The sequence below is a fragment of the Carlito syrichta genome, unplaced genomic scaffold (assembly GCF_000164805.1).
Source record: "Carlito syrichta isolate Samal-C Ts95f unplaced genomic scaffold, Tarsius_syrichta-2.0.1 Scaffold303364, whole genome shotgun sequence".
Classification (NCBI taxonomy): Eukaryota; Metazoa; Chordata; class Mammalia; order Primates; family Tarsiidae; genus Carlito; species Carlito syrichta.
In genome coordinates this window covers 405,265-431,823 of record NW_007247460.1, presented here as the reverse complement: position 1 = coordinate 431,823, position 26,559 = coordinate 405,265, and the positions used below count along the sequence as shown (strand labels likewise).

Genomic DNA, 26,559 nt, shown 5'->3' with positions numbered 1-26,559 from the left:
CTGGAACAAGGGCTATGGAGGGAGGGAGAGGAATCACTCTGACAAGTCTCCCGACCTCATGCCCCCTCCCATGCCCTCATTCCTCAACTCCTTTTCGATACACGGGCACTCACAAAATATAAGCAATTTGATATTTAAATGAATGAAATGTCAACAGTGCCAAGGTAGGCAACTGCATATAATCCCATTGGCGTTCTGGCCCCCAGTGCTGGCTCTCTTAACTCTGCATTTGAACCATTCTCTGCTGTGTTCCTTTGTCAGTCTCTCCTCCTAAGGCCTCTCTCGCTATCTTTACCCTCATGGATCCCTGACTTCACTGCCCTATGCTACTAGTCTCTCCCTCTTAACCAGATTTGAACTGCCCTGCCCTGGCCCAGCCCTGCAGCCACCCACAGTTCTTTCTCATGACGAGGACGTCCCCACACTCGTCCTCAGATGGCAGGAAGATCTCGGGTACCACGATAAGGATCTTGCGCTTGGGTGGGGGGTTGATGTTCCAGATGCACTCCACGCCAGCTGGGTAGTTGCCCGGGTAGTTGGGGGACTCGATATAGCCAGTGAACTCACCCAGCTCCCCACCGCAATGACGATCTGCAGCCAAACCCCAATGGACAGAGCAAGAAAGAGAAGGGAAGTCAGCAGGGAAGTGGGCTAGAGAAACTGAAGAGTTCTGAAGTAGAAGTCAGGCACATGTGGGCAGTCATCATCCCAGTTCATCATCTATGATCAAGTTCTGGAGCCACCTTTCTTCCTGTCCTTCTAGTACCTTCTTTTCTCATTTCACCCGTCTTTCCCTCCTCATGACCTGTCTCCAGGGAGAGGGTGCCACAGGGTCCAGTCTAGCAACTGACCTTGAGATTGAGTGGGCTGGGGACAGGTAAAGGGTGCAACTTTCCTGCCCATCCATCCCTGAGTCCTTCATTCTGTAGCTTTGCTACTCTTCCTTCTTTCCATACCCGCTGCTCCCAGGCCTCTCTATTCCCTCCTCCACAGCCTGGCCTGCCACATACTTTTGCACTGGGTCACACTGGTAGAGCCATCAAAGTCCGTGCTTGTGTTTCCTGGACATCGGGTGCAGAAGTTCTGACGGAAGTCAGGCTGATAGGAGCCCATGGCACAACGGATACAGCGATGGATGCTGGTGTTGTAGTAGTGCCCTGGGGAGCACTGGACTGCAGGCAAAGGGGAAAGGCAGGAATCAAGATGGCGGGCAGGTGGGAGTTCTGGGGCATGGGATGGGCAAGATACATTCATTTTGGAGAATCAAGAGATCGAAGACAACAGTTTTTCCAGGGTCCCAATCTTTCCCAGTCATGCCAGAATTTAAGCCCATGGAAGAACAAAGTTTGCAGAGTGGCTGGCTATAGTGCCAGTCATTTGGGGTATGGAAGGGAGTGTGCCACAAGTTCTCCAAAGTGGAGGGGTCAGTGGGTTGTTCATTATTTTTCAGTTCCCAGGTTTGGGACTGCTGGGAAGGTCAGGATGGGTCCTGGGAGCAGGATGGTATGGTTGATCAGGCAGCTAAGCCTTTTCCTAGTTTGGGGGAAATGGTGGGGCAATATACTCAGGTCTACTCTGGGAACTTGGAAATTTCTGGGGGCAGCTTTTGGGGTGAACACTGGGAGCTCTCCTCAGTGGGGTGAGTGGTCCACTCACCTTTGGTGTCACAGTCTTGGAAGGAGATGGCTCCTTCGTGCTTGGTGGTGAGGCCCCCACCACATGGGAAGCACAGAGTCCGTCCTGCTTCAGGTTGGTAGGTGCCACGTGGGCATGGCTGGCAGGGCTTGAACCCATCTACAGAGTGTTGGCCAGGTGGGCACTGACCTGCAATGAATCAAGGGCACAACTCTGATGGGGATGGTTCTGAGTCATCCCCATGGGTCACCCAGTCTCAGGGCATACAAGCAGGATGTTGACTAAGGAGTGGCCTGGAGCCTAGGCCTGCCCTTTGGGAAATCCCATGCCTATGGGCGTCCCAGTGCCCACCCTACCCCATTCTGGATCGTTTGTTCCCCTGGCACCTGCACATGTGGTGACGTTGGTGGCTCCGAGAGGCCCGTGGGCATCACTCCCAGGGCAAAGGTCGCAGGAGAGCTGCCCTTCTCTCTCCTGGAAGGTGCCCGCTGGGCATGGCACACACTGCTCCGTCTGGCCGTGGTAATACGTTCCCTGCGGGCAGCTGACTGAGGGAGAGTCGGCCGTGCTAGCCACCCACCCCCATTTCCCACCACCCAAGCCTGGGACTCCCCTTCCCACTCCCCCAAATTCAGGGAGAATTTCTTTGTCAGGAAACAAACAGAATCCTGCTTGGGGCAATGGGAGGGTTGTTGGCCCTTCCTGGTATCCTAGATTTCAGCCTGGGACTATGGAAGAGAAGATGGCAGGGGAGAGGGTCTTGGCTGCCTCACAGTTTTACAGATGCAACTAAGGTCATGAAGGGTCCTGCTCTGAACCAGGCCCAATCTGGGCCTTCTCCACTCCCCTGTACCCCAGCGAGGTCCCTTACCACACTTGGCCCCAGCACGGTGCTGCCCAGGCCTACAGGACTCCACCGGCTCTGCTCGCTCCCCAGCTACTGGGCCTGGCTTGTGGGCCAGCTCATAGTCAAGGCCTGCCAGGCGCAGCAGGAAGCGGTCCTGGTTGATGGATTTCTTAAGCATCCTCAGGGACCCTTTCAACCGTCGTTCCATTCTCTGTCGCAGGCAGGGCAGCCCACAGCCAGCTGGGTGTGGATGGTAATATACATTAAGAGAGAAAAGAAAGAGTAAGTGGGAGCAGAGGGACCAAATCCGGGAGCTAGAGGGGTATGATAAGAGGGACTAGCTCTTGGGCTTGGCGTTAGGCAGGGTTTGCCCCCACTACAGGCGCCAACCCTTCTTTTTGCTGCTGAGACCTGTGTTTTCCCCATCTCTGGCCTCCCTTTCCATCTCTCCTCCAAGCAGTGCCTCCAGTCCCACCTGTGGTTTCTTCGGCTCTGACTTCTGCCTCTAGTTCCAGGGTGAGCCGAGTCACCTCCTTGCCTGGAGGGGTCCGGGCCCGCCGGCCCTTGCCCTTCCGAGAGGAGTCACACTTGAGGTGGATGAAGGTGACCTGGCAGTCAGAGCAGGGAGCACCACCTGGGGGAGAGGTCTTGTCAAGCCCAGGGACAACCCCTGGTGACACAGAAAGTTCTCATTCCAGGCTCTTACTTCTCCCAACCCAGACAGACCTCATCCCATCTCTGACTACAGTTCTCTCTCAGTCATCTGTTAGTATACGGTACCAGTTAGTTGGTAGATAGGAATATCCCGGGACTTCCTTGGGCCCTGTGCCTACAACTGCATTTTCCCCCTGCTCTGTCCAGAGGTCAGGGTGTTGATGGGGTTTTGGAAGCGATCTCTCCAAACAGAGGAGCTGAAGGGTGGAGAGGGTGTGTTGGCCAGACAGCCCATTGAGGTGGGATCCCCAGTCCAGACCTGGCCCTGGGATTCTGCCGGCCTCCTCCATTTTGCCTTTGTTTCGCAGGTGTAAACGGCATTTGGCGTCCTTGATCTTGAATGAGGCCCGCTGTTTAACGGACTGCACTGCAGCCTCTAGAGGGATGGTAGAAGCTCAGCACAGCATGGGGAGCCCAGGGGCTGGGGATGTTAAGAAGCTGGTCAGTAAGCTAAGGGCTTGCCTGGGGGTGTGGGAATTAGAAAAGCCAAAGGGATCCAATTTTTAGGGGCAGAGGGAGTGAGGTAGCAGGGTTGGAGAATTACAGGACTGGGAAATCTAAGGAAGGCTGGGGGCTTAATAAAAAAAAAAAATCGGGTTAATGTGAGAGTGGAGAGGACAGGGCTTTGGGCTGGTGCTCACCATTGCAGTGGTTGGAGTTTGTGCTGTTCCCGGTGTGGCTGGCTCGGGCTGAAGCAGCCCTGGGGCTGGGAGTGCCACAGCTCACAGTGAAGCCATTCTCAGACTCTGAGAGAAGGGGCCTGTCACAGCTCTGTCCTGCCCTCCCAACCCCCACTGGCTGGAGGAATCCCCGGGGAGCAGAGGAGCTGTCTAAACAGCCAGCCTTTCCTCATTTCCCCTGAAGCTGTCCAGCACCCTCCTCCCATGTACCTGGCAAAAACCGGGCCCGAGAGGGACAGCTCAGGGCACAGGTGTCCTTCTTGCCAGACCGGTGGCAGCTGAGCATGGCTTTCGAGGTCCCAGGACTGCCCTGACACTTCACCGGCTCTACAAAGGGGAAGAGAGAGAAGCCTGAGGAAATGGGTGGGTAATTGAGCTACCCCTCAGCTGGGTAATTTGGAGGAAGAGAATCAGCTACATGCAGAACTATTGCAGCACCCATGGAGACTAAAGAAAGGAATGGTTATCAGAAACTTCATATCTCTAGCTCAAATGGCTACATTCTTCTCCCCTTCCCACCTCAGACCTTTCCTCAGCGTGGTTCTGTTTTCCAGACCCCAGCTGGCCCCCGAAACTGCAGTGCCAGCTTTGGCCAGCAGAGGGCACTGCCCACCTGTGCAATCTTTGCCGTTCCAATGCAACCGGCCCTGGCCTGCTGGGCAGGTACACTGGTAGCTGCCAGGAGTGTTGATGCAGCCAAAGCGGCAGCCTCCCCGGTTGATGCTGCATTCATCCACATCTGGGGAAAGGAGAGGGAGACAGATGGACAGTGAAGGAGGAGGAGTAGAAGCCAGGGAGTGGGCAGTGAGTGAGGACCTTTGTTTAGAGTAAGTTCTAGAGATTTAATGTACAACATTGTGCCCATAGTGAACAGTAATGCAGTGTACACGTTAACGTTAGGAGGGCAGGCTCATGTTAAATATTCTTACAATAAAAAAGTTTAAAAAGCATTCCAGGCTCCCAAGGTGACTACTGGCCTGAGAGGAGCTCAAACCTTCTAGTCAGAGGAATGACTGAAAAGGGACCAAACTGACCAGCTTTTTAAAGCCTTCCACTTCTACCTACCAGTGGGGTTGTCATTTGGGAGCTGATGGTAGAAGCCTAGAGACAGTCATAGGGATGAAAGGGAGGAATTTTAGAGGGAGGATTCTCTTCCTGGTGCCCCAGTCTCCCAATTGGCCTGCAGAAGTTGTCTTAATTCTTCCCATTTCATAACAGTGGATATAGACATGGCACATGCACCCAGGGATCGCCCATAGCCACAAGCCAACTCAGGGGCTTATTTAATAGGAGAGTGAGAAGACGAGAGGGGCCACAGTGACTGGGGAGTGCAAGCTTGCTAGCTTACCCCCACAGTGGGTGACACCATACAGCAGGTAGCCACGATGGCAAAGACACTGGAAGCTTCCTGGCGTGTTGACACATATGTGGTCACAGGTCCGATCAAAAGAACACTCGTCTATATCTGGAAGAGCAAGAATTCAAGCCATGGACTCTGTCTGAGAGCACTTGGTCTTTGCTCAGGTGAAGGGTCCAAGTGAGGGGCCCACCTCTGGAATCAGTGACTTAGCAATGCAAACCATCCTCTGTGCCCCTCCACTTGCAGTCCTTGGAGTCAGGAACTGCAAGATCTGGTACCTACAGATCAGGGCCACCATGTGTGGTTAGGTAGGTTATACTCTGCCAAGGATGTGAATTAGGGTGAAATCATCCCTTACTCCTTGCCAAGCTGTATGTTTCATTGTAGAGTTGGTCCACGGAAAGGAAGGGAGGGATACCATTTGTTAATTTGCAGGATGGCATTTTCTTTTTTTTTTTTTGAGTTGGGGTCTCACTCTGTCACCCAGGCTGGAGTACAGTACCACAATCAAGGCTCATCACAGTCTCAAACTCTTGGGCTGAAGCCATCTTTTGGCCTCAGCCTCCTGAGTAACTGGGACTAACTACAGGCACTCACCATCATGCCAACTGATTTTTTTTTTTTTTTTTGGTAGAGATGAGGTCTCACTATGTTGCCCAGGCTGGTCTTGAACCCCTGGGCTCAAGCAAGCCTCCTGCCTCAACCTCCAAAAGTGCTGAGGTTACAGGTGTGAGCCACCATGCCCAGCCAACACAGGATACCACCCTCTACACAAGCTTTCCACAATGCCTATTGAGTTTCAGACTTTGGCCCTCTGGCTACTTGAAGCTCTCCCACCCCAAGAAACTCTTCCAAGATTTTCACCTTGGCCTACATCAGCTCACCCTGACAGTTCCTCTCGTTGATGAGAAGCTTATAGCCTTTCTTGCAGCTGCATTCGAAGCTGCCCACTGTGTTGCGGCAAATATGATCACAGCCCCCGTTGTTCAAGCGGCACTCATCTATGTCTGGAGAAGCAGGACAAAAACAGAATACAAGATAAAAAGCTGAGAACAAACAAGCAGATGAGATCCCTCCCTCACTCAGAGATGGGGAAGAATCAAGGAGAGCCCTGGGTCTGCCTCTTCAGACTCCTCTCTCACCCTTCTGCCTCTTCCTTGTTCAGGGGTTCTCTTCTGGAATTGAGTTCTCTTATAAGGGGACAGATAGGAACCAGAATCAAGCCTCCAGGAGATTGCCTAGAGCAGGACGCGGTGGGCATTTGACTACAGGGCTTGTCCAAGCCCCTTACTCCCTAGCTAATGGCCATTCCCAAGAAACCTGGTAGATAGGATTGTTTCTTTCCTCTCACCCCGTCACAAGGACCCTGTCAAGATCCCTGAGGAGGGGCCAGGGAGAGGTGGAGAGTCAAAGGGAATCACTGGAAAGGGGCAGCCCTTCAGGGAGGAGGAGGAGCTGTGAAAGGGGCCAGACTGGGAGAACCTCCAGGAGAGCCAGTGAGGCTGGGTAGCTGAAGGAGGAGGGCTAGGGGCCAGGCAGGGGGCTGGACTGGAGAGGTCTGGAGAGACTCAGGCCTGAGGCAGCTTTCAGCACTGGTAAGGAAAGGGGGTGGGTGAATGGCTTCCTTCCTGAGGTCAAGTTCCCCAAGCTGGTGGCAGACAGGACCCAGGCTACTCACCCCTGGAGGGGGGAGGGGGCAGAGAGGGCAGCCTTCTACTTCACTCTTAGCATACCTGTCAACAGTCCTTCCCAGCAGGAAACCTCTCAACTCTGGCTGGCTGACCTGCTGCCCTAGCCTCCCCCCTCCTCTCACAGCTGTTGGGCCAAAAGACACAAAGAAGGAGCCCAGTCTCCTTCCAGTCCCCACTCCTTGTGACCAGGGGACATGGACATCATGAATCATTCTTTTCAGTATGTACCCTCCCTTTTTCTGCCTCCCTCATCCCCCATCCTCCCTCAGACCTGCTTAATTAAAAGGAAGGGAAATAGAATGTACAATGTGGGAAATTATATTGTAATAACACAAAGTGTTTGCCATTTGCCAAGTGGTGTTCTTAGTACTTTATATGTAATAATGCATTTCATCCTCACAACACACCTGTGAGGTGAGCACCGTGGGGAAACTGAGGCATAGAGACATGAAGTAACTTGCCCAGGTTCCCAGAGCTAGTAAGTGGCAAAGCTGGGATCTGAACCCAGGTAGCCAGGCTCCCGCTTCAGAATGCCTAACTGCTATCCCATTCTCCCTTTGGCTGGTACAGCCTTTCTTTTTTTTTTTTTGAGTTGGAGTCTCACTCTGTCACCCAGACTGGACCTGCTGGGCTCCAGCGATCCTTCCACCTCAGCCTTCCGAGTAGCTGGAACTACAGGCGTGCGCTACCATGCCCGGCTAATTTTTTGATTTATTGTAGAGATGAGGTCTCGCCTGCTCAGGCGGGTCTCGAACCCGCGGGCTCAGGCAATCCACTCACCTCAGCCTCCCAAAGGCACAGGATTACAGGCTGAGCCACCGAGCCCGGCGGTACAGCCTTTCTAAGAGGAGAGATCAATTCCCCAGAGCCCACTGGAAAAGTCTGAGGAAACGTGGGTTAAGAAAGTCATGGAACACACCTGTGACTTCATGCACACACACATTCAGGGCTCAAATATCCTTCTAGAGCCAGAAACATGTGAATCTCATGTTCATTAACTAAAAGGGTTAGGGACTTGTAGGGGGACAGAATGAGAGTAGGGAGATAAGGGTAGGAGTCGGGGGCACTAAGGAACTGGCTGGACTTTTGTGCCCCTTGAACTGAGATGAGGTAGGTGGACAGGAGACAGCCTTTGGCCATCTTCTTCATTTGTAAGAAGGGGGTTGAGAAGTTGTGTGGTCCTGTAACAAGTACCCTATCTCTGGTCCCAACCTCAGCCCCTTACCAAGGGTCTCCATGCTCCTGTCCTCTCAAAGCCCTTACCTTTGCAGGTCTTCCTGTCTGGCTGCAGCATGAACCCCACAGGGCAACTGCAGTGGACACCAGTCGCTGCATCGTGGCACTTACTGTCACAGCCCCCGTTGTTGACAGCGCAGGTCTCTGTTTAGGAGGGAGGTGGGGGATGGTAACCAGGTCACTGGCCAGGAAAAGTCCCAAACTCCAAGGGCAGTGGAGACCACCAAGGCCCAGGGGGAAGGCTTCAGCTGCCTCCGTGTGCTTTAGAAAGAGCATTAAGTGGAGGGAGGCTCCCAGCCCCCTTCCTCCCATCACTCCCAACCCCCATCCCCTCACAAGTGCAGCCAAGCAGTCCACTTCCCTGCCCCCTGCTTGATTGAAACAAGGTGGACAGCGGTGAGGCAGGTACAAGCCAGAGCTGTCAGGCAGGAATGTGCTGAGGGGGTGGAGGGGGTGGGGGGAGTGGGGAGGGATGGGAGCTAAGTGAGGGGGGTTTTGGCCACCAGAGAACCAGAAGGGACAGATAGGAGTTTCCTCCTCCTTCCACTGACCACCTCTTTGGTGGCTGGGTGGGGGTCATGTGGGTTGGGAAGAGTGAGTCTGGCCATTGCTAAGACAGCTGAGGGATGCCCATCGGTTTATCTTCCCCTTCCTCCCTGCCCAGCTGTCTTTAAAAAGATCCCAGTTCTAGGGCTGACTGCTCATCCTCAGAAGAGAGAGCGGGCACTGGATTGGTCTACCTTCCACTCCTCCCAGACTCTCCTGTAGTTCCACATGGAGATAAGCTGACTTCTTGTTGTAGTCTTACTTTGCTAATGGGGCGATACTATTGTGGGAAGGGGAGGAGGAGGCAAAAGGAAAAGAATCCAGAGAAGGAAGGGTATATAAAGATAAGCAAAAGTTAGGGAACTTCAGAGCTAGACAAAACCTCACTCCTTATTTCAGCTAAGTCTGTTCTGTTGCTCACTCTTGGCTAGTGAGGTTTCCCTTCACCAAAAGGTCAGAGTAGCAGGAATATAGACAGGTCACTCTCCCTATGTTCTGAATTCAGAGCAGGAGGAAAAAATAGGTTTCAACAGCAGCTTAGGAGAGTCAGGTAAGTCCAAGGAAAAACCATCAGCTCAAACAGAAAGGCCCTGACACAGGGACTGGGAGGTGCTGTGGGCCACCCTTTAGAGGCCTAGAATTCTCCCATGAGAAAGAATTCCTAAAGAAGAGAGGAGAGTGGTTCTCAGAATCAAGGGACTAAATGACAAAAACACTGGACAGTACCGTCATCTTGACTCTGACTCCTCACACTCAGGCCCAACCCTCTTCACCAATGAGAGCAGCAAGGCCGAGCCTGCCCCTGCCTATGGGTCCCTGAACTTGCCCTGGTCCCTGAAATGCCCGGGTTTGGGAGCAGCTCAACCTGAGGTAGGATATCCTCCATGTCATTCCCACCTTAATCTCTCCTGAGGTTCTCGTGGGAGAAACCTGGGAGGGGACCTGGAGTTCAGGCTGTAAGCCCAGCCATCCCCCTGGGTGCTCTTAGACTACGAAGAGGCCCACTAAGCCCTGGAGCAGGGAGAGGGGAACAGAGATCCGATTCTGTGTGAAGGCCGGGTAGCTTCTGAAGGATCCAGGGTTGGGAACAGCAGAGCTGGTACAATGTCCATCCCAGGCTGGACAGGAAGCCGGGCATAGTTGCCTGCCTCTGCAGGACAGCATTCTCCAGAGCAGGGTGGGGCGGCAGGATGGCACAACCTCACCCCTGTGCTCCCCAGGTATTAGAACCAGTATTAGAACCACAGGTTACTCTGTGCTTACCCTGTGCCGGGCGCTTATTAGATATATGCTCTACATGCACTGTCTCAGTCATCACAGTAACCCTAAGGAAGGGCAGTTATTCTCCATATTTTACAGAAGACTACACTGAGATCAGAGAGGAAAGGTAACTTGCCTGAGATTATACAGTTAGAAAGTGGCAGAGCCAGCATTCAAACCCGGGTCTGTCTGAATGCAAATGCCATGCTCTTAACTGTGGTGGGAGACAATGGTGAGTGATGCCCAGACTGTGAACTAATGTGGGTGAGAACCCAAGAAAGAAGCCCCAAGGAGGGGATGGCATCTACCCCCTATCACACTCCTATCTCGGGTGGCACAGTGGGCATGATAGGGAAGATGGAGCTGGCTGGTTCTCTAACTGTGCAGAGAAGAGCGGGCTGGAGGATCAATGGTTGGGACAGGGGTGGGGTGTTAGAAGGTGGGTGTGGGAAGAGGGGGCAGAAGAGGAAGAAAAGGACAGTGATGGGGACAAAGAAAGACAAGAGCAGCATGAAGGCTCCTGGGCCAGCTTTTAAGGACTCAGGTTTCCTGTCACCCACTGGGCCCAGTCAGACTGGGCCCGTGGGCATGCGGTTAGTGGGAGCCCCAGCGGGTTAGCCCTTCCCCTAGCAAGCCAGTGAGAGCAAGCGGAGAGAGCAGACATATTTACCATTAGAAACGGCCTGAGTAGGGATGTGCTGCTCTAGCCGCCTTTCCCCTGTTTGACATTGCAAAAAAGCTGTTAAGAGGCTGGGCAGTAGCCACTGTGGCCCGCTGGGCCCCATCCCTCCCCAACCCCTCCTCCACCCTGCAAGCCCAAACCTCTAGCCCCAGATGGTGAGCCCTGGAGCCCCTATAATAGAGTCATTTCTCATCCTTGTGCTGTCTGGTATCCTCAAAGAAGCAAGTTCCTACCGTGACTAAAAAACTGAGACAGTCTCAGAGGGAGGCAGTCGTGGCCCCAGTACCATACAGCATGCCAAAGGCAAAGCTGGGATGTAACCTCAAGTCTCACCAACCCCCAAATTCCAAATCCCAAAGGGTGCCCACCCTTTGTGCTAAACTACACTGGCCTCTCAGTCTCCCACTTAATCTGAATGTCCTGATGGCCCCAAATAATGATATTTCCTCCTACCAGGGCTGGCAAGAGAAATGAGATATAAAGCAAGGTAAAATAAGTTCTACTGGAGAAGAGGAAGTGGAACTGAGAAAGAGCATAGTTGTAAACCCTAGAACAGCCTGAGATGCTCTCTCCTGACTCAGCTGGCCATGGCCTAGTTGGTGGAATGGAACTTGGATTAGAAAAGAGCTTGAGCTCAACAGGAGTGTTTCAGAAGCAGCTGTGTCTGGGACTCTCTGAGCAGAAAGAGACCAGAGAGGGGCAGACCCTCACTTCCATGGGACCCCAGCTCTCTTCCACATCATGCATCTTTTCTTTGGGGACTGCATGCATTTTCTTTTAGGAGACTCTCGGGCTGTGTGAATGTGTCCAGGGGGCGTGGGGAGGTTTGGAAAGCAGAAGAATTAGACCTATGAGGAAAAAATGAAAGGAGCTAGAACACACCAACCCAGAGAAGGCAACATGAAGACCTAAAAAGGTTCTGGGGTCTCTGAAGAGTTAACTCAGAAGGAAACTCTGGTGGGAGAGACTGTAATTATGGAAGCATTTTAGAGCTGTGTGTGCAGGTCTCTGGAGCAGGTGCCCGAGGAACGCTGTATAAGCAGCGTCTATCTGCTCCCCATTCTGTCTGCAGTAACGGGGCGGGGGGTGTGGGAGAGTCTGGTTCTCAGCTGACTGGCATGTCTCTGATATACATGACTTCACACAGAGGGCTGGGCTGACACCATCCAACCCCAGCATGCTGCAGTCCACCAAATGAATGTTGTCCATAACATTTATGCCTCCAGAGCAAGCTCACCCCTGCCTGGCTCAAGACACGGCTTCTCCTTCAGCCAAATCTTTTCCCTTTCATTTCCCACTTCTCCAAAGGGATCCCCTGTCCCATTATCTTTTTCAGCACTAAGAACTTAAAGACTTAAGGGATTAGGAATTAACTTTAAGGAATTAAACTCATCCAGGGTACCTGAAGGTATGTGAGGTAAGGCCTAGGAATTCAGGAAAAGGGATCCATGTATTAAGAGGGCCCCAAACCAGGGCAAGAAAGATGGAAGGCTGGAGTTGGTGAGGAACAGAGAGGACTGCAGGTGGAGCTGAGAGGCAGTCCTATTGGAATCTGGAGGAGAGAGAGAAATGGGGGCGGAGGTGAGGGGAGCAGAAAGGGGATTTGCAAGAGGAGAGGGAGGAGAAAGGATGAAGAGGGAAAAGATACCTGGAGTCAGAAAACCCCGTTTGTCAGTTCAGGACTGGTTGTTCCAGGAAAGAACACTCTTTCCTCAGTTCCACAGTGGGGACAGTGGTCTGTGACAGCTCCCCCTTCTTCCACTCGTCAGCCAGGGCCTCTAGTCAGGCCTCATCAGCTGCATTCCCCAGTTCTCCCTTTTCTCAACCACAGTCTTGGTCAACAAGCACCTCGGCTAGTAATCCCCAGTCTGGCAACACTGTCCTGGGATAGAGAGGATGGCAAGGCCCCTGGGTGGGGCGGAGGAACCAGTGGGCTGGGGCGGGAACAGGGTTGGGTAGCCCTTCAATCTCTCGTAGAGTTGTCCCTCACTAGACCTGGCATTGTCTGGGTCTGTAGCTCCCTCACCAGTCCCTCTGCCCAGCACCTGGGCCCCAGATGCTCCCCCACTCCCCTCACTCCTCCACTCCCCCTCCTCCCAGTTTCCAAGGGCCCCAACCCCACCCCCATCACAGGTGAACTGAGTTCTCCCCTGGCCTCACCCACCGATGCATGTCTTCCCGTCCGTATGGAGCACAAACTTGACATGGCAGCCACACCGGGGACCCTGCTCTGTGTCATCACATGTGTGCTGGCAGCCACCGTTACCATAGTTGCACGTCACTGTGCACAGAGAGGGCAGGGGCCTGTCAGCTCGCTCCTCCCTGTGTCCCACAGTTCTCCACACGTGGCTGCTGGCCCACTTTCCTAAGTTGTCTCCCCCATATATTCTTTACCTCCCAGCCCAGTCCTCTTGCTGCTGAGACCCCACACCCTTCCTCTTTGTCCCCCCAGCCCCCATCCCAACCATCTCACATTTACAGTCCCGTTGGTTCTTGGTGAGCTCAAAACCGGGGCGGCATTCACAGGCAATACCCCCCTTGGGTGTCTCCCGGCAGATGTGGGCACAGCCATGGTTCTTGTTCATGCAATTCATTCCTTCTAAAAGGGAAGAGAAGGAGGGTCAGGGCTCTGTGCCCCTGCAGGCCTAGAAGAGGAACTAGAAGGGGCAACTGCGGGCCTAGGAAACGGGGAGCTCTACCGAGGTTGCCACACAGGGAGAGGACTCACTCTTCCCATTGCAGGCCTCCTGCCCACAGAGCTGTGTGCTAATGAGCAGCACTCAGCCTATCTGAATGATGCATTAATAGGTATAGATACCCATCCCAAAGAATAATCACCCTCTCCTTCAAACAACCAAAAAGCAGCATCAAATAGAGTTCTGCCCTGTGTTAAGGACTGAGTGGACTTAGGAAAGATCCAGAAAAATATAAGACATGCTCTCTTCCCTCAAAGAGCTTATGGTCAAACTGGGAAGAAGATACAAAACAATCAGATCTGGTGGGGCATGGTGGCTCACACCTATAATCCCAGCACTTTGGGAGGCCAAAGTGAGACACGGGTTTGAGACCAGCCTGGGCAACCCTGAGACCTCATCTGTACAATAAAAACACACAAAAAATCAGATCTATACTGTGAATGTGGAGTAACCTGTCTAGATAATTACTATGCAATTTTATTTAACAAAAATTTATTAAGCTCCCACGATATGCAGGGCAGTGCATTAGGTGCTGGGGATGCAAAGATGAACTAGACATAGTCCCTGCCCTCAAGGATGTCACAGTCTAGTGGTGGCAGGGAAGCTGAATCACAGAAAGACAATATATACCTCCTGTTTCTCCTGACCCTCCCAATCCAATCCAAGGAAGAAGGCGTTGGTGAGGCCTCTCAGATAAATAGCAGCTTAGAGAAGTTCAGCTTCCTTCTTAGAGAATATCCACCTCAGGTCTGGACACAGAGGATACCTCATAGTACTCTTGATCCCATACTGACCCCAACCCCAAATTAATTCCTCCAGATTTTGCTCTAACATAGTGTCTGTTGATGGAGCCCTTAGGGTGTGATTGAGTTGAAGGGCAAGGGAAGAAGCTAGTAGAGTTGAGACCCAGGGGTGGTACCTAGGGGATGCTGAGGGACAACTGGGAAGAGGAGCCTGGGGAGGGCAGGAACGGGGCCCTCCTAGGCCATGGGCTGACCTTCAGGCCGCTGGATGCAGGTATGCTGGTTGTCACTGAGGAAGAAGCCTTCCCGGCAGTGGCACTCGTAGCTGCCCATCATGTTGACACAACTCTGCTGACAGCCGCCATTGCCCTCAGCACACTCATCCACATCTGCACAGGATAGAGAGTCAGTGGGGCCATGGGGTACAGGCCAGGGTCAAGCATACCCCAGAACTTCAGCACTGAGGGCAGTCTTAAGAACCCAAGCCCCCGCCTCCCAAGCCCAGTCTTAGGCTAGCCCACATTCCACTGAGTGTGTAGAGGCCACCTGAGGGCAGAGCTGGGGGTCAAGGCAAGTGAGGAAGAGGGAGACTCTGGAACAGGCTCACAAGGTGAATGAAGCCTGCGGCCCTTTCCCTCGCCTGTGGAAGTTGGGTCTAGGGACTGAGGAGATCAGGAAAGAAACCAAACCAGAGCAGAGGAACAGTGGGCAAGGTAGGGATGGAGGTTGGTCAGATTGGTCAGGGTAACCAGGGGTGGCAGCTGGTGCGATGAGCAGCCAGGGAATCAGGGAACCTGGAAAGTGGCTCTGGGTTCAGGGAGAGCTGTGACCATGTGCTGAGGCTGGAGGGGCAGAGTGGGACAAGGCAGCTGAGCCTCAACTTCTTGTGGGGCAGGGACCATGTCTGTGGACAGGTCACGGCCCTGTCCTTCCTCCCCTCCTCCCATGCCTGGGCTTGCTGCCATATTCCCCAGCCTTTCTCCTATTTTGGTTTAACAAAACAAAGTCTGGCAGCTTGGCGGGGAGGGATCTGGGGAGAGCTGCCAGGCCACACCCTAGATGGCGGGAGAGAACAGTGGGCTCTTACCCCAAAATCACCACTCCCCAGGTCCAAAAGCCAAGATCACCCTGGGGTTCCCACTTCAATGCCTTGACTCCATCTCTATGCTAGCTATTGCCCTTCCAAGTCCATGGCCCTTCTCAGGTTCCCTTGGCCCAGAAGGCATCACGAAAATTGTTTGCCAAATGGAACAGCTAGAATCTGGGCTTCTGAGGGCCTCATCTGCCATCCCCTCCCATCCTCTCTGCTGAAACCCTGAAAACCTCCCTTCCCCTTCTGGCCAAGGGCAGAGAGGCCCAGAACCAGATGGCTCTTGCCCAAGAGATGCACCTGTTGGAAGCTAAGGAGGTCTACTCTGTTCCTGTCTCTGCCCCCATTTCTTGCTACTCTCTTGACTTCTCCCGATCCCTGTTCTTCCTGCTCTTGCCCCATCTTACATTCCATCCTTCTATTTGCTTCCTTCTCTTCTAACTTTGTGACTTTGCCACTCTAGCCAAACTCTTCTCCAATTCTCAGCTGGGAAGCTGAGGCCCAGGGCATGAGCAACTTTCTCAAGTTTTCCCTAAGAGTCAAAGGTAGGGCTGAGACTTTAAACCCTAGTCCTAAGTAGAATTTTGCTCCCTTGATTCTCTCTATCCATATCTACTTGTTCTCTTGTTCCAATGGTTGGTTCTCCCCAAAACACTTATAGGGAAACTTGGTGAGAATCAGGGGCCTAGAAAGGTCAAAGATAGCAAAAGGACTCAGGAACTGATGTTCACTCTCTTCCCAAGGGAGTCCCAAGAGTCCCTCAAGAGTGACGGATGAGAAATGAGACCCCTCCCTGGTAGCTAAAGAGGTGATCAGGACTAAGAGCAAAGGACCAGCAGGGATCAGGACTTAAAGGCCTGAGGTGGGAGTGGAAACCTATTGCTTGGGGTTTGGAGGTAGCTCTGCAGTAAGGAAGTTCTCCTCGGCTAGTGGGACTGCAGAGAATTCACCTGTTGGTCAAGTGCAGAGGAGGAACCAGCCCAGCCTGCTTTCCTGGGCATCACTCCTCTTGCTTCTCTTCCTTTCCTGGTCCTCTGTGCTTCCTGTGCCTAATTTCTGTTTTGGCACCAGAGAGAACTCCTGGGCTCAAGTAGCAAATTCTTTTCTGCTATGTGCTTCAGATGGCCTACTTGGGGAAGAGTCTGACTTGGTCCCAGTAATTTTCCAAAATGACACCAAAGCTGAGTTCAGTTCCCTAGAGATTCCCCTATCTCTGACCCTGCTCTGGGACAAAGGAGGTCAGATTGAGTCCTCAGGGGTGAGGAGAGGGTGAGACTGGAGGTTGTAGGAAGAGCCTGTGAGGGTCAAAGGCTCCCCAGGGCACAGGGAAGTGCCATCATCATCATCAACATTCCTCCCATTCACTAAGCACCTACTGTATGCTAAGGATTGTACAGAACTCTTTACACGTAATGCTGTGTCATGAGGCTCTACCTAGCAGCTTTTGGATTATCCCCATTTTAGAGTTGAGGAAGCTGAGATTCCCAGAGATTAGGTGATCTGCCCAAGGCCTCAGAGCTAGTAAGCAGCAGAACCAGGGTCTGTCTGAGCCAAGTCATCTTCCCACCATATTTCACCCAGTGACCAACCCACAATTTTCCATCTCCTGGCCCTTGCCCTGGGAGAACTTCAGAGCAGCTTCTCTGATGTTTTTAATCCAGAAAGATGATTTCTTCCTCAGTGGCCAGTGAGGAAAGGCTGGCCATGTTCTCTTGTGGGAATGCAGCTCTTTTTGATCACTTTCCCCTCCTTCCCTGGGAAACAGGAAATTCTGAAGAGACCTTTCCCCACAAGACATCTCCCACCAAATCCTCCCTCCCTTGCTCACCCAGACAGTTGTGTCCATCATGTGCCAGGTGGAACCCATCATAGCAGGTGCATCGGTAATTGCCAGGGATGTTCACGCAGTCATGCACACAACCTGCATTATCCTCCCGCTCGCACTCATCCACATCTGTGGGCAAAGAGAAACAGAGACAGCTGCAAACTCACTGACCCCACTGTTCACCCCGGGCTCAGCCTTGTGGTTGCTTTTTAAAAAAAATTTTTTTAAAGCTGTAAATATTTTCATATGTCTCCATCCAGTCTTTCTAATTACCACTGCACATGGTTGCAGAATATCAAAACTTATTTTTCTTTTCTCATAACTATTTTTCTCTGTTGTTAGGCCCATAGATTCCTTTCATTTATAAACAATGCATTGAAGAACATCTCCACCCATACATTATTTTGTTTCTTTGAATTTCCTTTGAATATGTCCCCAAGAGTAAAATTCCTGGGTCAAAGGGTATAAATACCTTCTAAATTTCTGCCACCAGGAATTAACCTTGTCCATTGAAGCCTCGCCAACACTGAAACTCATAAATTTAGAATAATTTCTCAAGGCTAATTTCATCTGCACTGGAGCCTCTCTCCCACAGGTCTCCCTTCTCTAGGTGCCCTCCCAGTCTCACCTTTGCAGTGTTTGCCATCCCCTGTGTAGCCAGACTTGCAGATGCACTTGTATGATCTTGGAGTGTTCTGGCAGATCGCATCGATATGGCAGTTGTCAGTCCCCTCCACACACTCATCCACATCTGGCAGGGGTAGAGCGGACACATGAGAACCTCTGTTGGTACTTTTCCAGGGGAGTCTTCAAGGTGGGATCCCAAGGGCAAGATCCCCTCTTCTCCAGAACAGAGTCAACGACCCCTCCAGAAACAGTTGCTCTCCCATATCCCTCTGATTTCAGAGTAGGCAGACACTGTAATTTCAGGAATTCAGAAAGAACCCCCCAGTTGCCCTAAAAAATACTTAATTCACAATGACAGCTAAAGCGCCACCATTTAAAAGTCTCCTCTTTGATTTAAAAACAAACATCCGGGCTCGGTGGCTCAGCCTGTAATCCCCCGCCTTTGGGAGGCTGAGGTGAGTGGATTGCCTGAGCCCGCGGGTTCGAGACCCGCCTGGGCGGCGAGACCTCATCTCTACAATAAATCAAAAAATCAGCCGGGCGTGGTAGCGCGTGCCTGTAATTCCGGCTACTTGGAAGGTTGAGGCGGAAAGACTGCTGGAGCCCAGCAGGTCGAGGCTGCGGTGACAGGGAGCGGCCACTACACTCCAGTCTGGGCGATTGAGTGAGACTCCAACTCAAAAAAAAAAAAACAAAAACAAACAACCAAAAACTTCAGACTAGCACAGTTACTTGATTATAAATAATCATCCTATTGTGAATTGGTGTACCTTTCTTAGGAGCAGGCTTGGGAGTGGGGAAGCAAAAGGGGACAATAGCCTCTGGAAAAGTGACAGGGTCCAGTGGGCATTGGTACAGGAGGAAGAAAGAGGGACGCGGCAACTAGGGGAGATGCTCAAGCCCTATCCTCAGAGATTCTGGTCATCTAGCCTGGGCTGGGACCTAGTCATCAGTATTTTTCTAAAGCTCTCCCAGTTATATCTAATGTACAGCCAGGGTTGAGAGCTTATGTTACAGGGAAGATTAGAGGAGGAAGAGTCCGATTCTAGCTGTAAACTTGGGTAACTCAAAATAGTATGTAAGTAACAACCTGCAAGTAAAAGAGATATTTGAAACCAAGATGATCTGACTTCCAAGTGTGATCTATGAGCTATAGAACTACAGACTCTCAGGCCTTATCATACCCTTATTGAATGCAAATCCTAAGGTGTTTGATATATTTTTACTGAATGAATGGATGAGTGGACCAGTAATCTCTCTCCAATTTAAAGATACCCATGAGTCCTAATTTGAACCAGTTATCTGTTTTCTGCTTTTGTACTTCAAGAAGAACTTATTGGGGCAGGTCTGAAGATTCCTGGGGCTAAGAAGAGAACTGAAATCTATAAGAGTGTCTCCAAACACCCCACCTCAAATCAAGCAGGCTTCCTTCCATTTAGCTCTGTATTCTACCCTTCAGCTCTCTTCTACTTTCTGTAGCCAGCCACCATGCCCAGTGATTCCAAGTGCTGGGAGCCTAAGAGGGAGGGAGAAGGGAAAGGCATGGGACAGCGGTGTCTTCAACTCATTTAGGCTCCACAGTCATGGTGTCCACCTGCTGTCCCACCCTAGAAAGTCACCCCAAAATGAAAGAATAGAGAAGGGAAGGGCATGGAAGACAAGTTCAAAGGTGAGGGCCAAAGGAACTTCATAGATGTTAAGGGGCTGTGTGGAGAATCAGTTTGTCCAGTTGATGAAGTGAAAATGATACAAAGAACTGTGCTATCTAATCATAAGCACTGGAACCAGTTAGTCCCAGATTCAAATCCATCTCTCTACCACTGTCCAGGGAGGCTTTTCTTATTCTCCATCTCCTCCCCTTTAAAATAAGGACAGTAATGCCTTCACATGAGAGGCTGTGAGCAGTTAATAATTTGTGTAAAATAAAGTGTCTGGTAAACACAAAGTACCTAATAAAATGTCTGGTAAACAGTAGGTTCCCAATATGAGAAGCTTGAGATTATAAGTATTAAATCACCGGTCAGGCAGGTGATGGTCAGCGTTTTAGAACGGTGCTGTCCAGTATGGTAGCCACTAGCAACACGTGGCTATTTAAATTTAAATTAATTTAGAATGTAATTCCTCAGTTATATTAGCCACAGACCAAATGTTCAGCAGCCCCGTGTGACTAGTGGCTACCATAGTGGAAAGCACAGATATGAAACATTTCTAACATCACAGAAAGTTCCACAGCATGCTCTAATTCTTAATGAGGAATACTCCCTGGGCCAGGCAACACGAAGACTCTACGGAAGCGCCTCTTCTGGGGCCATCTCAGAGGTATGTGCCTGTCTCTGAGTCAGCTGGTGCTTCACTAGGGCCTGCAACTGGCTATGTTGGGCTCCCAGCTCTTCCCTTCACCTCCTATTCACTGCTGATCACAGCAAACCCAGGCCTCCTGCAGCCAGGCCTCTCCCACCACTTGATTCGTCTCCCTCCTCTCCTTGTTCAGTGCTTATCCATCTCCAGCAGAGTTTCTGCTTGGGAGACTTCATCTCCCCCATTCCCTCAACAACTAACCATCCTAGTCCTTTCCATGCATTTGCACCCATCTCCTTCACATTGCAGGTGCATTCCTTTTTTCTCTTCCAGCCACACTATGCTCAGCTTTTCAAAGCTGGCTCAAAATTGTCTTCCCAAAAGCTCTTCCCAGTAAGCCCTGTTCTGGTGAGCTCCTGGACACAATGTGCCTCAGTTCATTTTCAGCAATCACCAAGCTGCTCTGCTGATGCTTTAAAGCCATCTCATACAGCATGTGCAACTTTTCTCACTTGGCTAGGTACCTGCTGAGGAACAGACCCATCAACGTTTGGTTGCAATCTTTCTAAACAGAAAGGACCTAAGGTAGGTGTGGAAGACAGTCCCACATTATGTCCAGCACCTCCTCTTTTTGCCAACTCATCCTTCCAGAGCTCCCTTCCATCCCTGCCCACCCAGAGTTTGTCCCCACAGGGACCCTCCCACACTCATGGCACAGTCTCGTCTTAGCTCGTTCTCTCAGGATCCAGGTATTTACTAGCTGGCAAACCAGTTGCTGGTGCTGGGCGTGAACTAGTTTAGACCAGTGCTTCTCAACCCTGGCTGCACACTGGAATTCCCAGGAGATCTTTTTAAAAATGTGAATATCCAGGTGGCCTCTAGGCCAGCTGAATCAGAGTGAGGCTGGGGCTGCTGTCTCCCTCTCCCAACAGAGGTTATGCAAAAAAACTGGGAAGAGACTAGGGGCCAGCAACATGACAGAGGAGTTAAGAGAGGGGTTTTGGAGTGATGCTGTGTCAGTTCACATGCTGCTCTCTACCCTTGTCTGTGTGGTCCTGGGCCAGTCTCAGAACTTACCTGCTCCTTCCTTTGTGGGAATAATACTGATCACAGCACCTCCCCAGGGGGCTTCCCTCAGCACAAATGAGTTAATACTCATCAAGTAATTAGCTCGGCACTGTGGGCATACAGTAAATACTCAACAAACGTTTGCTATTATCCTTCCTCCTCTCCAACCTTCCCCAGTATCCCTTCTGAGCTCCCTTTCCCCTCCCCCTTCTGGGAGCCCCATCTCAGGCTTTGTGTGGGGAAACACAGTACCCACCCCAGGGAGCAGGTGATGGCGAGGACTCAAGAGATACGTCCCTGAAGGTGCCTGCTCCACAGCCTACTCTACCCTGGCTGGGAACTGCCTGAGGAAGGAGGGCGAAGCAGGAACAGGCCAGCTGAGTACCCAGAAGCTGCCCTCCCTCCACAATTCTCTGTGAAGGCTATGGAGATCCTCCACCCCCACCCCAGGCCCTGGGCTGGAACAAAAGTTTAAGTGGGGGAGAGTGGTGGCTGCAGAGACATCACAGATAAGCCAAGACCTCCTGCCTCACCCTCTCCTGGCACAAAGGCACAGGTCTGTAACTGCAGCAGCTTTTCCCAGCACCATCTGACATTTCTTCTGAATTTGCTTCAGCACCTAGCAGAGCACTCCACAAACTCTGCTAGATGTAGGTAGGAAAGGTGGGATGGGGATATGAGGGTTGAAGGGTCAGACCAGAAAGGGAAGTTTATTGTAACACAAGCAGCCTTAAGATTCCCTTCTGAGAATGGACAAGTGTACCCCCAAAGGGAAGCAGCAGGACCCCCAAGGAAACACTTCCCTTACTTTACAGGTGTGCACAGGGATACCAATAAATGGAAGCAGGGATGCCGGCTTTGGACAGGAAGACACCCTAGGTGGAGTTCACCCCACCTTTCTATTACCACAGTGGTTACCTTATCACTCATATGGGGTGGGGGAGTAGTTGAGGGGCTCAATGAGAAGGTCAGAAGAAGCCCACCTGGTGCCCTAAGGTACCTGTCCACATGGCTGTGACATCCTGCTTGGCCCAGCGAGGCCAGTCCAGGAGGTATATTATGTGTTTCTTACTTCTCTATTTTCCTCTCTTTCAGTGTCTTCAAATCTCACCCATCATTGAGGACCCAGTTCTCTCTGGGAAGCTATCTGTGACTGCTCCAGCTTTCTCTTAACTACTAAGGCTTTTACTGTCAGGTTCTCTGGTCACCTGACCAAGCACAGTCTTGTGATGCCTCTTATATGGTACCTTACACCATCATTTCACTTTTAGATCATGTGTGAGTTACCCTTTTACTGAAGCTATAAGCTGCTTGAGGCCCATATCTTCTGCACCTCAGAAGCCCATGCAGCAGCTGGAACAGAGCCGAGTATATGCATTCAGCCATTCAAAAGACAGTTACTGAGCACCTACGACTTGCCAAGCACTGTGCTAGGTGCTGGGGCCTCAGCAGAGAACAAGACAAACGAATACCACACTGAAGGCACTTAGTAAACTCCTCATCAGACAAATGGGTGAGTGAATGGAGGGAGGGATGGTTTGGTGATGAGCAGATGAGGCTCATATCTGAGCCTCTGTGCTACCTCAGAGAAGAAGCTTACTTTTTTACTCTCCTGTGACCCCACAACTGTTCTGGGTAGAGGGAATTCCCAGGAAGTTTAGTCTTAAGAGTAAGGAGATAGGAAACTAAAAGAGGGGTAGTACCCACTTAAAGGATTTATTTGATGAGTACTGGGGCCAGAAGAGACAGGGAGCAATGAGTCATAGGATCTCAAGAGCTTCAGGCTTCTGGGGATGCTGCAGGCAGCTCTTCAGAGCATCCCCTTCAGCAGATGTTGCCCAGCCTTCAGGCTAGCTAACGTCTCGTGATGGGGCTCTAGGGCACCTGAGCCCAGCATTGCACTGCTGCTCCCATCCGTTCCCTCATTCTTACTTTCAAGTTGCCACATCTAGGTAACTTCCAAAATAGAACCAGCCCAGGCTTGGGCCATGACGTGTAACCTGCAACCTGGACACATTTGCTCTAATTCCAGATTAAAATGGCAACTAGGGAAACTGGTGGAGCCTGGCCTCCCAGTTCTCGTGTCTCAGGCTATATTCCAAGTTTGGGACAAGCTAAGGTTCTGTGACCTCAGCTGGAGCCTAGACCCATCCTCAGTCAAGGAGACGACAGAGCAATTTTCTTCTTTCTGTGTGTGTGTGTGTGTGTGTGTGTGTGTGTGTGTGTGTGTTTTTAAAGACAGGGTCTATCTCTGTTGTTCAGACTGTAATACAATGGCACAATCATAGCTCTCTACAGCTTTGAATTCCTGGGATCAAGCAATCTTCCTGTCTCAGCCTCCTGAGCAAGTGGCACTACAGGTGTGTGCCAACATATCTGGCTAATTTTTTATTTTTTCATAGAGACGAGGTCTCGCTATGTTGCCCAGTCTGGTCTTGAACTCTTGGCCTTGGCCTCCCAAAGCACTGGAATTACAGGCATGAGCCACCACACATGATCCATTCTCTTTTTTTAAAAGAACCACTGTCTGGGCTCAGTGGTTCAGCCTATAATCCCAGCATTTTGGGAGGCTGAGATGAGTGGATTGCCTGAGCCCATGGATTCGAGACCAACCCAGGCAACTTGGTGAGACCTCGTCTCTACAATAAATAAAAAATTAGCCAGGCATGGTAGCGCGTGCCTGTAGTTCCGGCTACTTGGAAGGCTGAGGCAGAAAGATCGCCAGAGCCCTGCAGGTCGAGGCTGCAGTGGCCGGGAGCGTGCTACCGCACTCCTGTCTGGGTGACAGAGTGAGACTCCAACTCAAACAAAACAAAACAAAACAAAAAGAACCCTCTCCTCTCACACAAGTTTAGCCTGCTCAACTGAACAATCAGGAAAAGCTGCTGGTGGTTGGTGATTTGGAGAGGAGGAAGGCTAAATCTGAGAGCCTTGCCCCCCTTCAGGGGCCCTGTTGAGTTTCTCTTCGATGTCCTACCTTACTCCTAATCCAGCTCCTTGCTCATTTGATTGTACCCCTAAACAGACAAGAATTTCCTCCTTTTCAGTGTGGACAAAACCAACAACTTTGAGTCAGAGGCCCTTAGAGGTTGAGTGGGGTAGGGGGCAATGAGGAAGGGGTAAAACAGGACATTGGAGAGCGAGGGACAGAGAGGCAGGCAGTGGGCAGACTAGGTTCTGGCTTCATTATCAGTAGTCTCCAAATTAATTGAAAAAATAACAAAACAAACATGGCAGATTTGTACAGTTCCACTAAGTGTACAGTTTTTTTCACACAGGTTATTTCATTTGGTCTTCAAATGGTCCTCTCTCATTAAACATATGAAGAAACCGAAGTCCAGTGATGGCACCACAGGAAAAAGCAAATAGCTAGTACAGAGCCAGGACTTAGGTCTTCCGACTCTCACTGAAGTGTTCTCTCACCACCACTGTCTTTTCTAGGCACTTAGGGGAGGAATCCATGCCTCAGTTTCTGTTGTCCTCCCCACCCCAACTCAGTACTTAGTTCAGCATGAAGCAAGCATCCAATACATAGTCACAGGACAGCACGGAGCTGAAATGTAGGTGGCCTTGTAGGAATCCACAGCAGGCATGCGGACACTCTGAGGCTTTGGGCATGGGGGCAGCAGCAGAGGGGGCAGGGCTGAGCAGAGGGCAGGGAAGGTGCAAACACAGTTGCAATACAGAAGGGGTGGGCGGTGCGGCGGTGGGCAGGTGTCGCCTGCCCTTGGATTCACTATGCTGGGGCCAAGCAGCTGGTTAGAAACAAAAACAAACACCAGGGATACAGGTTCCTGCTGTTAACAGCTTCAAACCGCCAGAGGAGAACTCCAAATAAATATAATTAGAAACTTGTAAAAACGTCCTCTCTGTAAACCTGCTCCCCAGGGTCTACCCTCCAGTGCCCCCCTTCTGCAGCCCTTCCCCCAATGCCCACATATCCTGATACTCCACCCTTACCCAGGGGCGCCTTAGATCTGTTTCCTCATCCTGGATCTTCCCTCCAGCCCAGAAGCTCCTGCCCAGGTCTTTCCTCAGCCTGTCACTGTCAATGACCAGACCTGGAGAGCCCTTGGCGTGGCACTTGGAAATCCAAACCCCACAGCTCTCTAGGGCTATGGTCACAGCCACAGGGAAAACCATAGGTAAGAGCAAGGGTGTCAGCATCTTGCCTGTGCGGCCAAATCACAGCATCCAATCGCAACAACAATCAGTGCCTTGATCTAAAGAGCGGGGATGTTCAGGCCAGGGTGGAATACAAAGTGCTAGTCTCGGAGTTGGAAATGCATGCAGGGGGACCAAGGCCTGGGCCCAGCCCTGAGAATACTGGGTTCCCACAGTACCAACATTTCAGCTCCACTTCCCAACTTTGTTGGATACACACACAGACACACACACATACTCACTTGTTCTTCAGGGGCTATTTCCAGGGGTAAATACCCACTTAAGGACACAGTTGAGAACTATCATGTACCTGGGACCCTGTGAAACTGGGACAGGGGAGGAAAGGAAAAGTAGCCAAGTGACCTAGACTCAGGCAGGTAGAACAAGCAGCATTCAGGGAGGAGAGGGCCTGAGATTTAGGTGAGTCACCTGGGGAGGCCCAGCTGCAAGACGGAGGCTCGCCACAGCAGCTTCTGTCTCCAGCAGCAAGGATTTCAATGAGATCCTGCAAGGGACACTACAGATATCGTACAAGTGAGGAAGGGAATTTCAGTGACTTCCTCAGAGGCCTAAATCCTTACGCTCTGCATTTGTCCAAACCCACTGCCACCATAGCTCCCATGACCCCAGTGCCATTTGAGAGTGACAGTGTGTGGGCATGAGAGGAGGAAAGTGTCCAATCTGTTGCGACAGAAGCCAACAGGGGAGGGAGAGTCTCTGTCCCCTCTAAGCCCAGGTGACTAGCTCTTCTTTGCTGCAAACAACCCTGGGTTGGCCGTTGTTTCACTTCCCTCCAATGCCCAGCAGTCCTCCTATTTCCAGACTCCTGTCTTCTAACTGAGCCTGAAGAAGCTGTCCCCAGGTCTGGGCCTCTTGTGGGCACTGCCAACCTCAGAGCAGCTCTGCAGTTTCCAGCCCTGACAGGGACTCTTTCTTATAAGTGGTCATGTGCTAGGGGTATGGGACGTCAAAGGAGGCCCACACCCTGACAAGAGGGGACCAGAGCTGGGGGCAGGAACTGGGTGGGTTCAGGCAGCAAGCTCTTCCCCCTTCATCTTTCCAAGGGGGTCCGAGGCCACCCATTCCCTTCCCCCATCCTTAGTCCAAGGCACTGGACCAAGCATTCCACTTCTTTACTTCTCCAACTAAAACAAAACGCACATTGCCCCACTTCCTTTTTCCTCTCACCGGAGCACTGCATGTGTGCACGCGTACACATACACACAGACACACACACACACACACACACACACAGTCATGCACATGCACACGCGCTCACCCCAGTGAATCCATACCTCACATTCCCAAACTCACACCCAGGACTCGCTCCTTTTTTTGTTTTGTTTTGTTTTTTTTTGAGTTGGAGTCTCACTCTGTCGCCCAGACTGGAGTGCAGT

The 26,559-nt window shown here is 51.4% G+C and overlaps 1 protein-coding gene across 1 annotated transcript in view; it reads right to left on the bottom strand.

The window, feature by feature from the left end:
* SCUBE3 (signal peptide, CUB domain and EGF like domain containing 3) overlaps positions 1 to 26,559 on the bottom strand; it is a 34,784-nt gene that overhangs the window by 4,360 nt on the left and 3,865 nt on the right. The window contains exons 2-20 of the mRNA XM_021712566.1: positions 17,634 to 17,756; positions 17,009 to 17,134; positions 14,345 to 14,479; positions 13,125 to 13,250; positions 12,816 to 12,932; positions 10,640 to 10,687; positions 8,191 to 8,307; positions 6,121 to 6,243; positions 5,225 to 5,341; positions 4,490 to 4,615; positions 4,087 to 4,203; positions 3,838 to 3,942; positions 3,456 to 3,572; positions 2,958 to 3,116; positions 2,507 to 2,722; positions 2,022 to 2,183; positions 1,657 to 1,824; positions 1,011 to 1,172; positions 394 to 591 (exon numbers count right to left, since the gene is read on the bottom strand). Of these exons, the coding sequence (XP_021568241.1) occupies positions 394 to 591; positions 1,011 to 1,172; positions 1,657 to 1,824; positions 2,022 to 2,183; positions 2,507 to 2,722; positions 2,958 to 3,116; positions 3,456 to 3,572; positions 3,838 to 3,942; positions 4,087 to 4,203; positions 4,490 to 4,615; positions 5,225 to 5,341; positions 6,121 to 6,243; positions 8,191 to 8,307; positions 10,640 to 10,687; positions 12,816 to 12,932; positions 13,125 to 13,250; positions 14,345 to 14,426 (2,260 nt within the window). The 5' untranslated portion in view covers positions 14,427 to 14,479; positions 17,009 to 17,134; positions 17,634 to 17,756. The remainder of the gene's footprint in view (positions 1 to 393; positions 592 to 1,010; positions 1,173 to 1,656; positions 1,825 to 2,021; positions 2,184 to 2,506; positions 2,723 to 2,957; positions 3,117 to 3,455; positions 3,573 to 3,837; positions 3,943 to 4,086; positions 4,204 to 4,489; positions 4,616 to 5,224; positions 5,342 to 6,120; positions 6,244 to 8,190; positions 8,308 to 10,639; positions 10,688 to 12,815; positions 12,933 to 13,124; positions 13,251 to 14,344; positions 14,480 to 17,008; positions 17,135 to 17,633; positions 17,757 to 26,559) is intronic.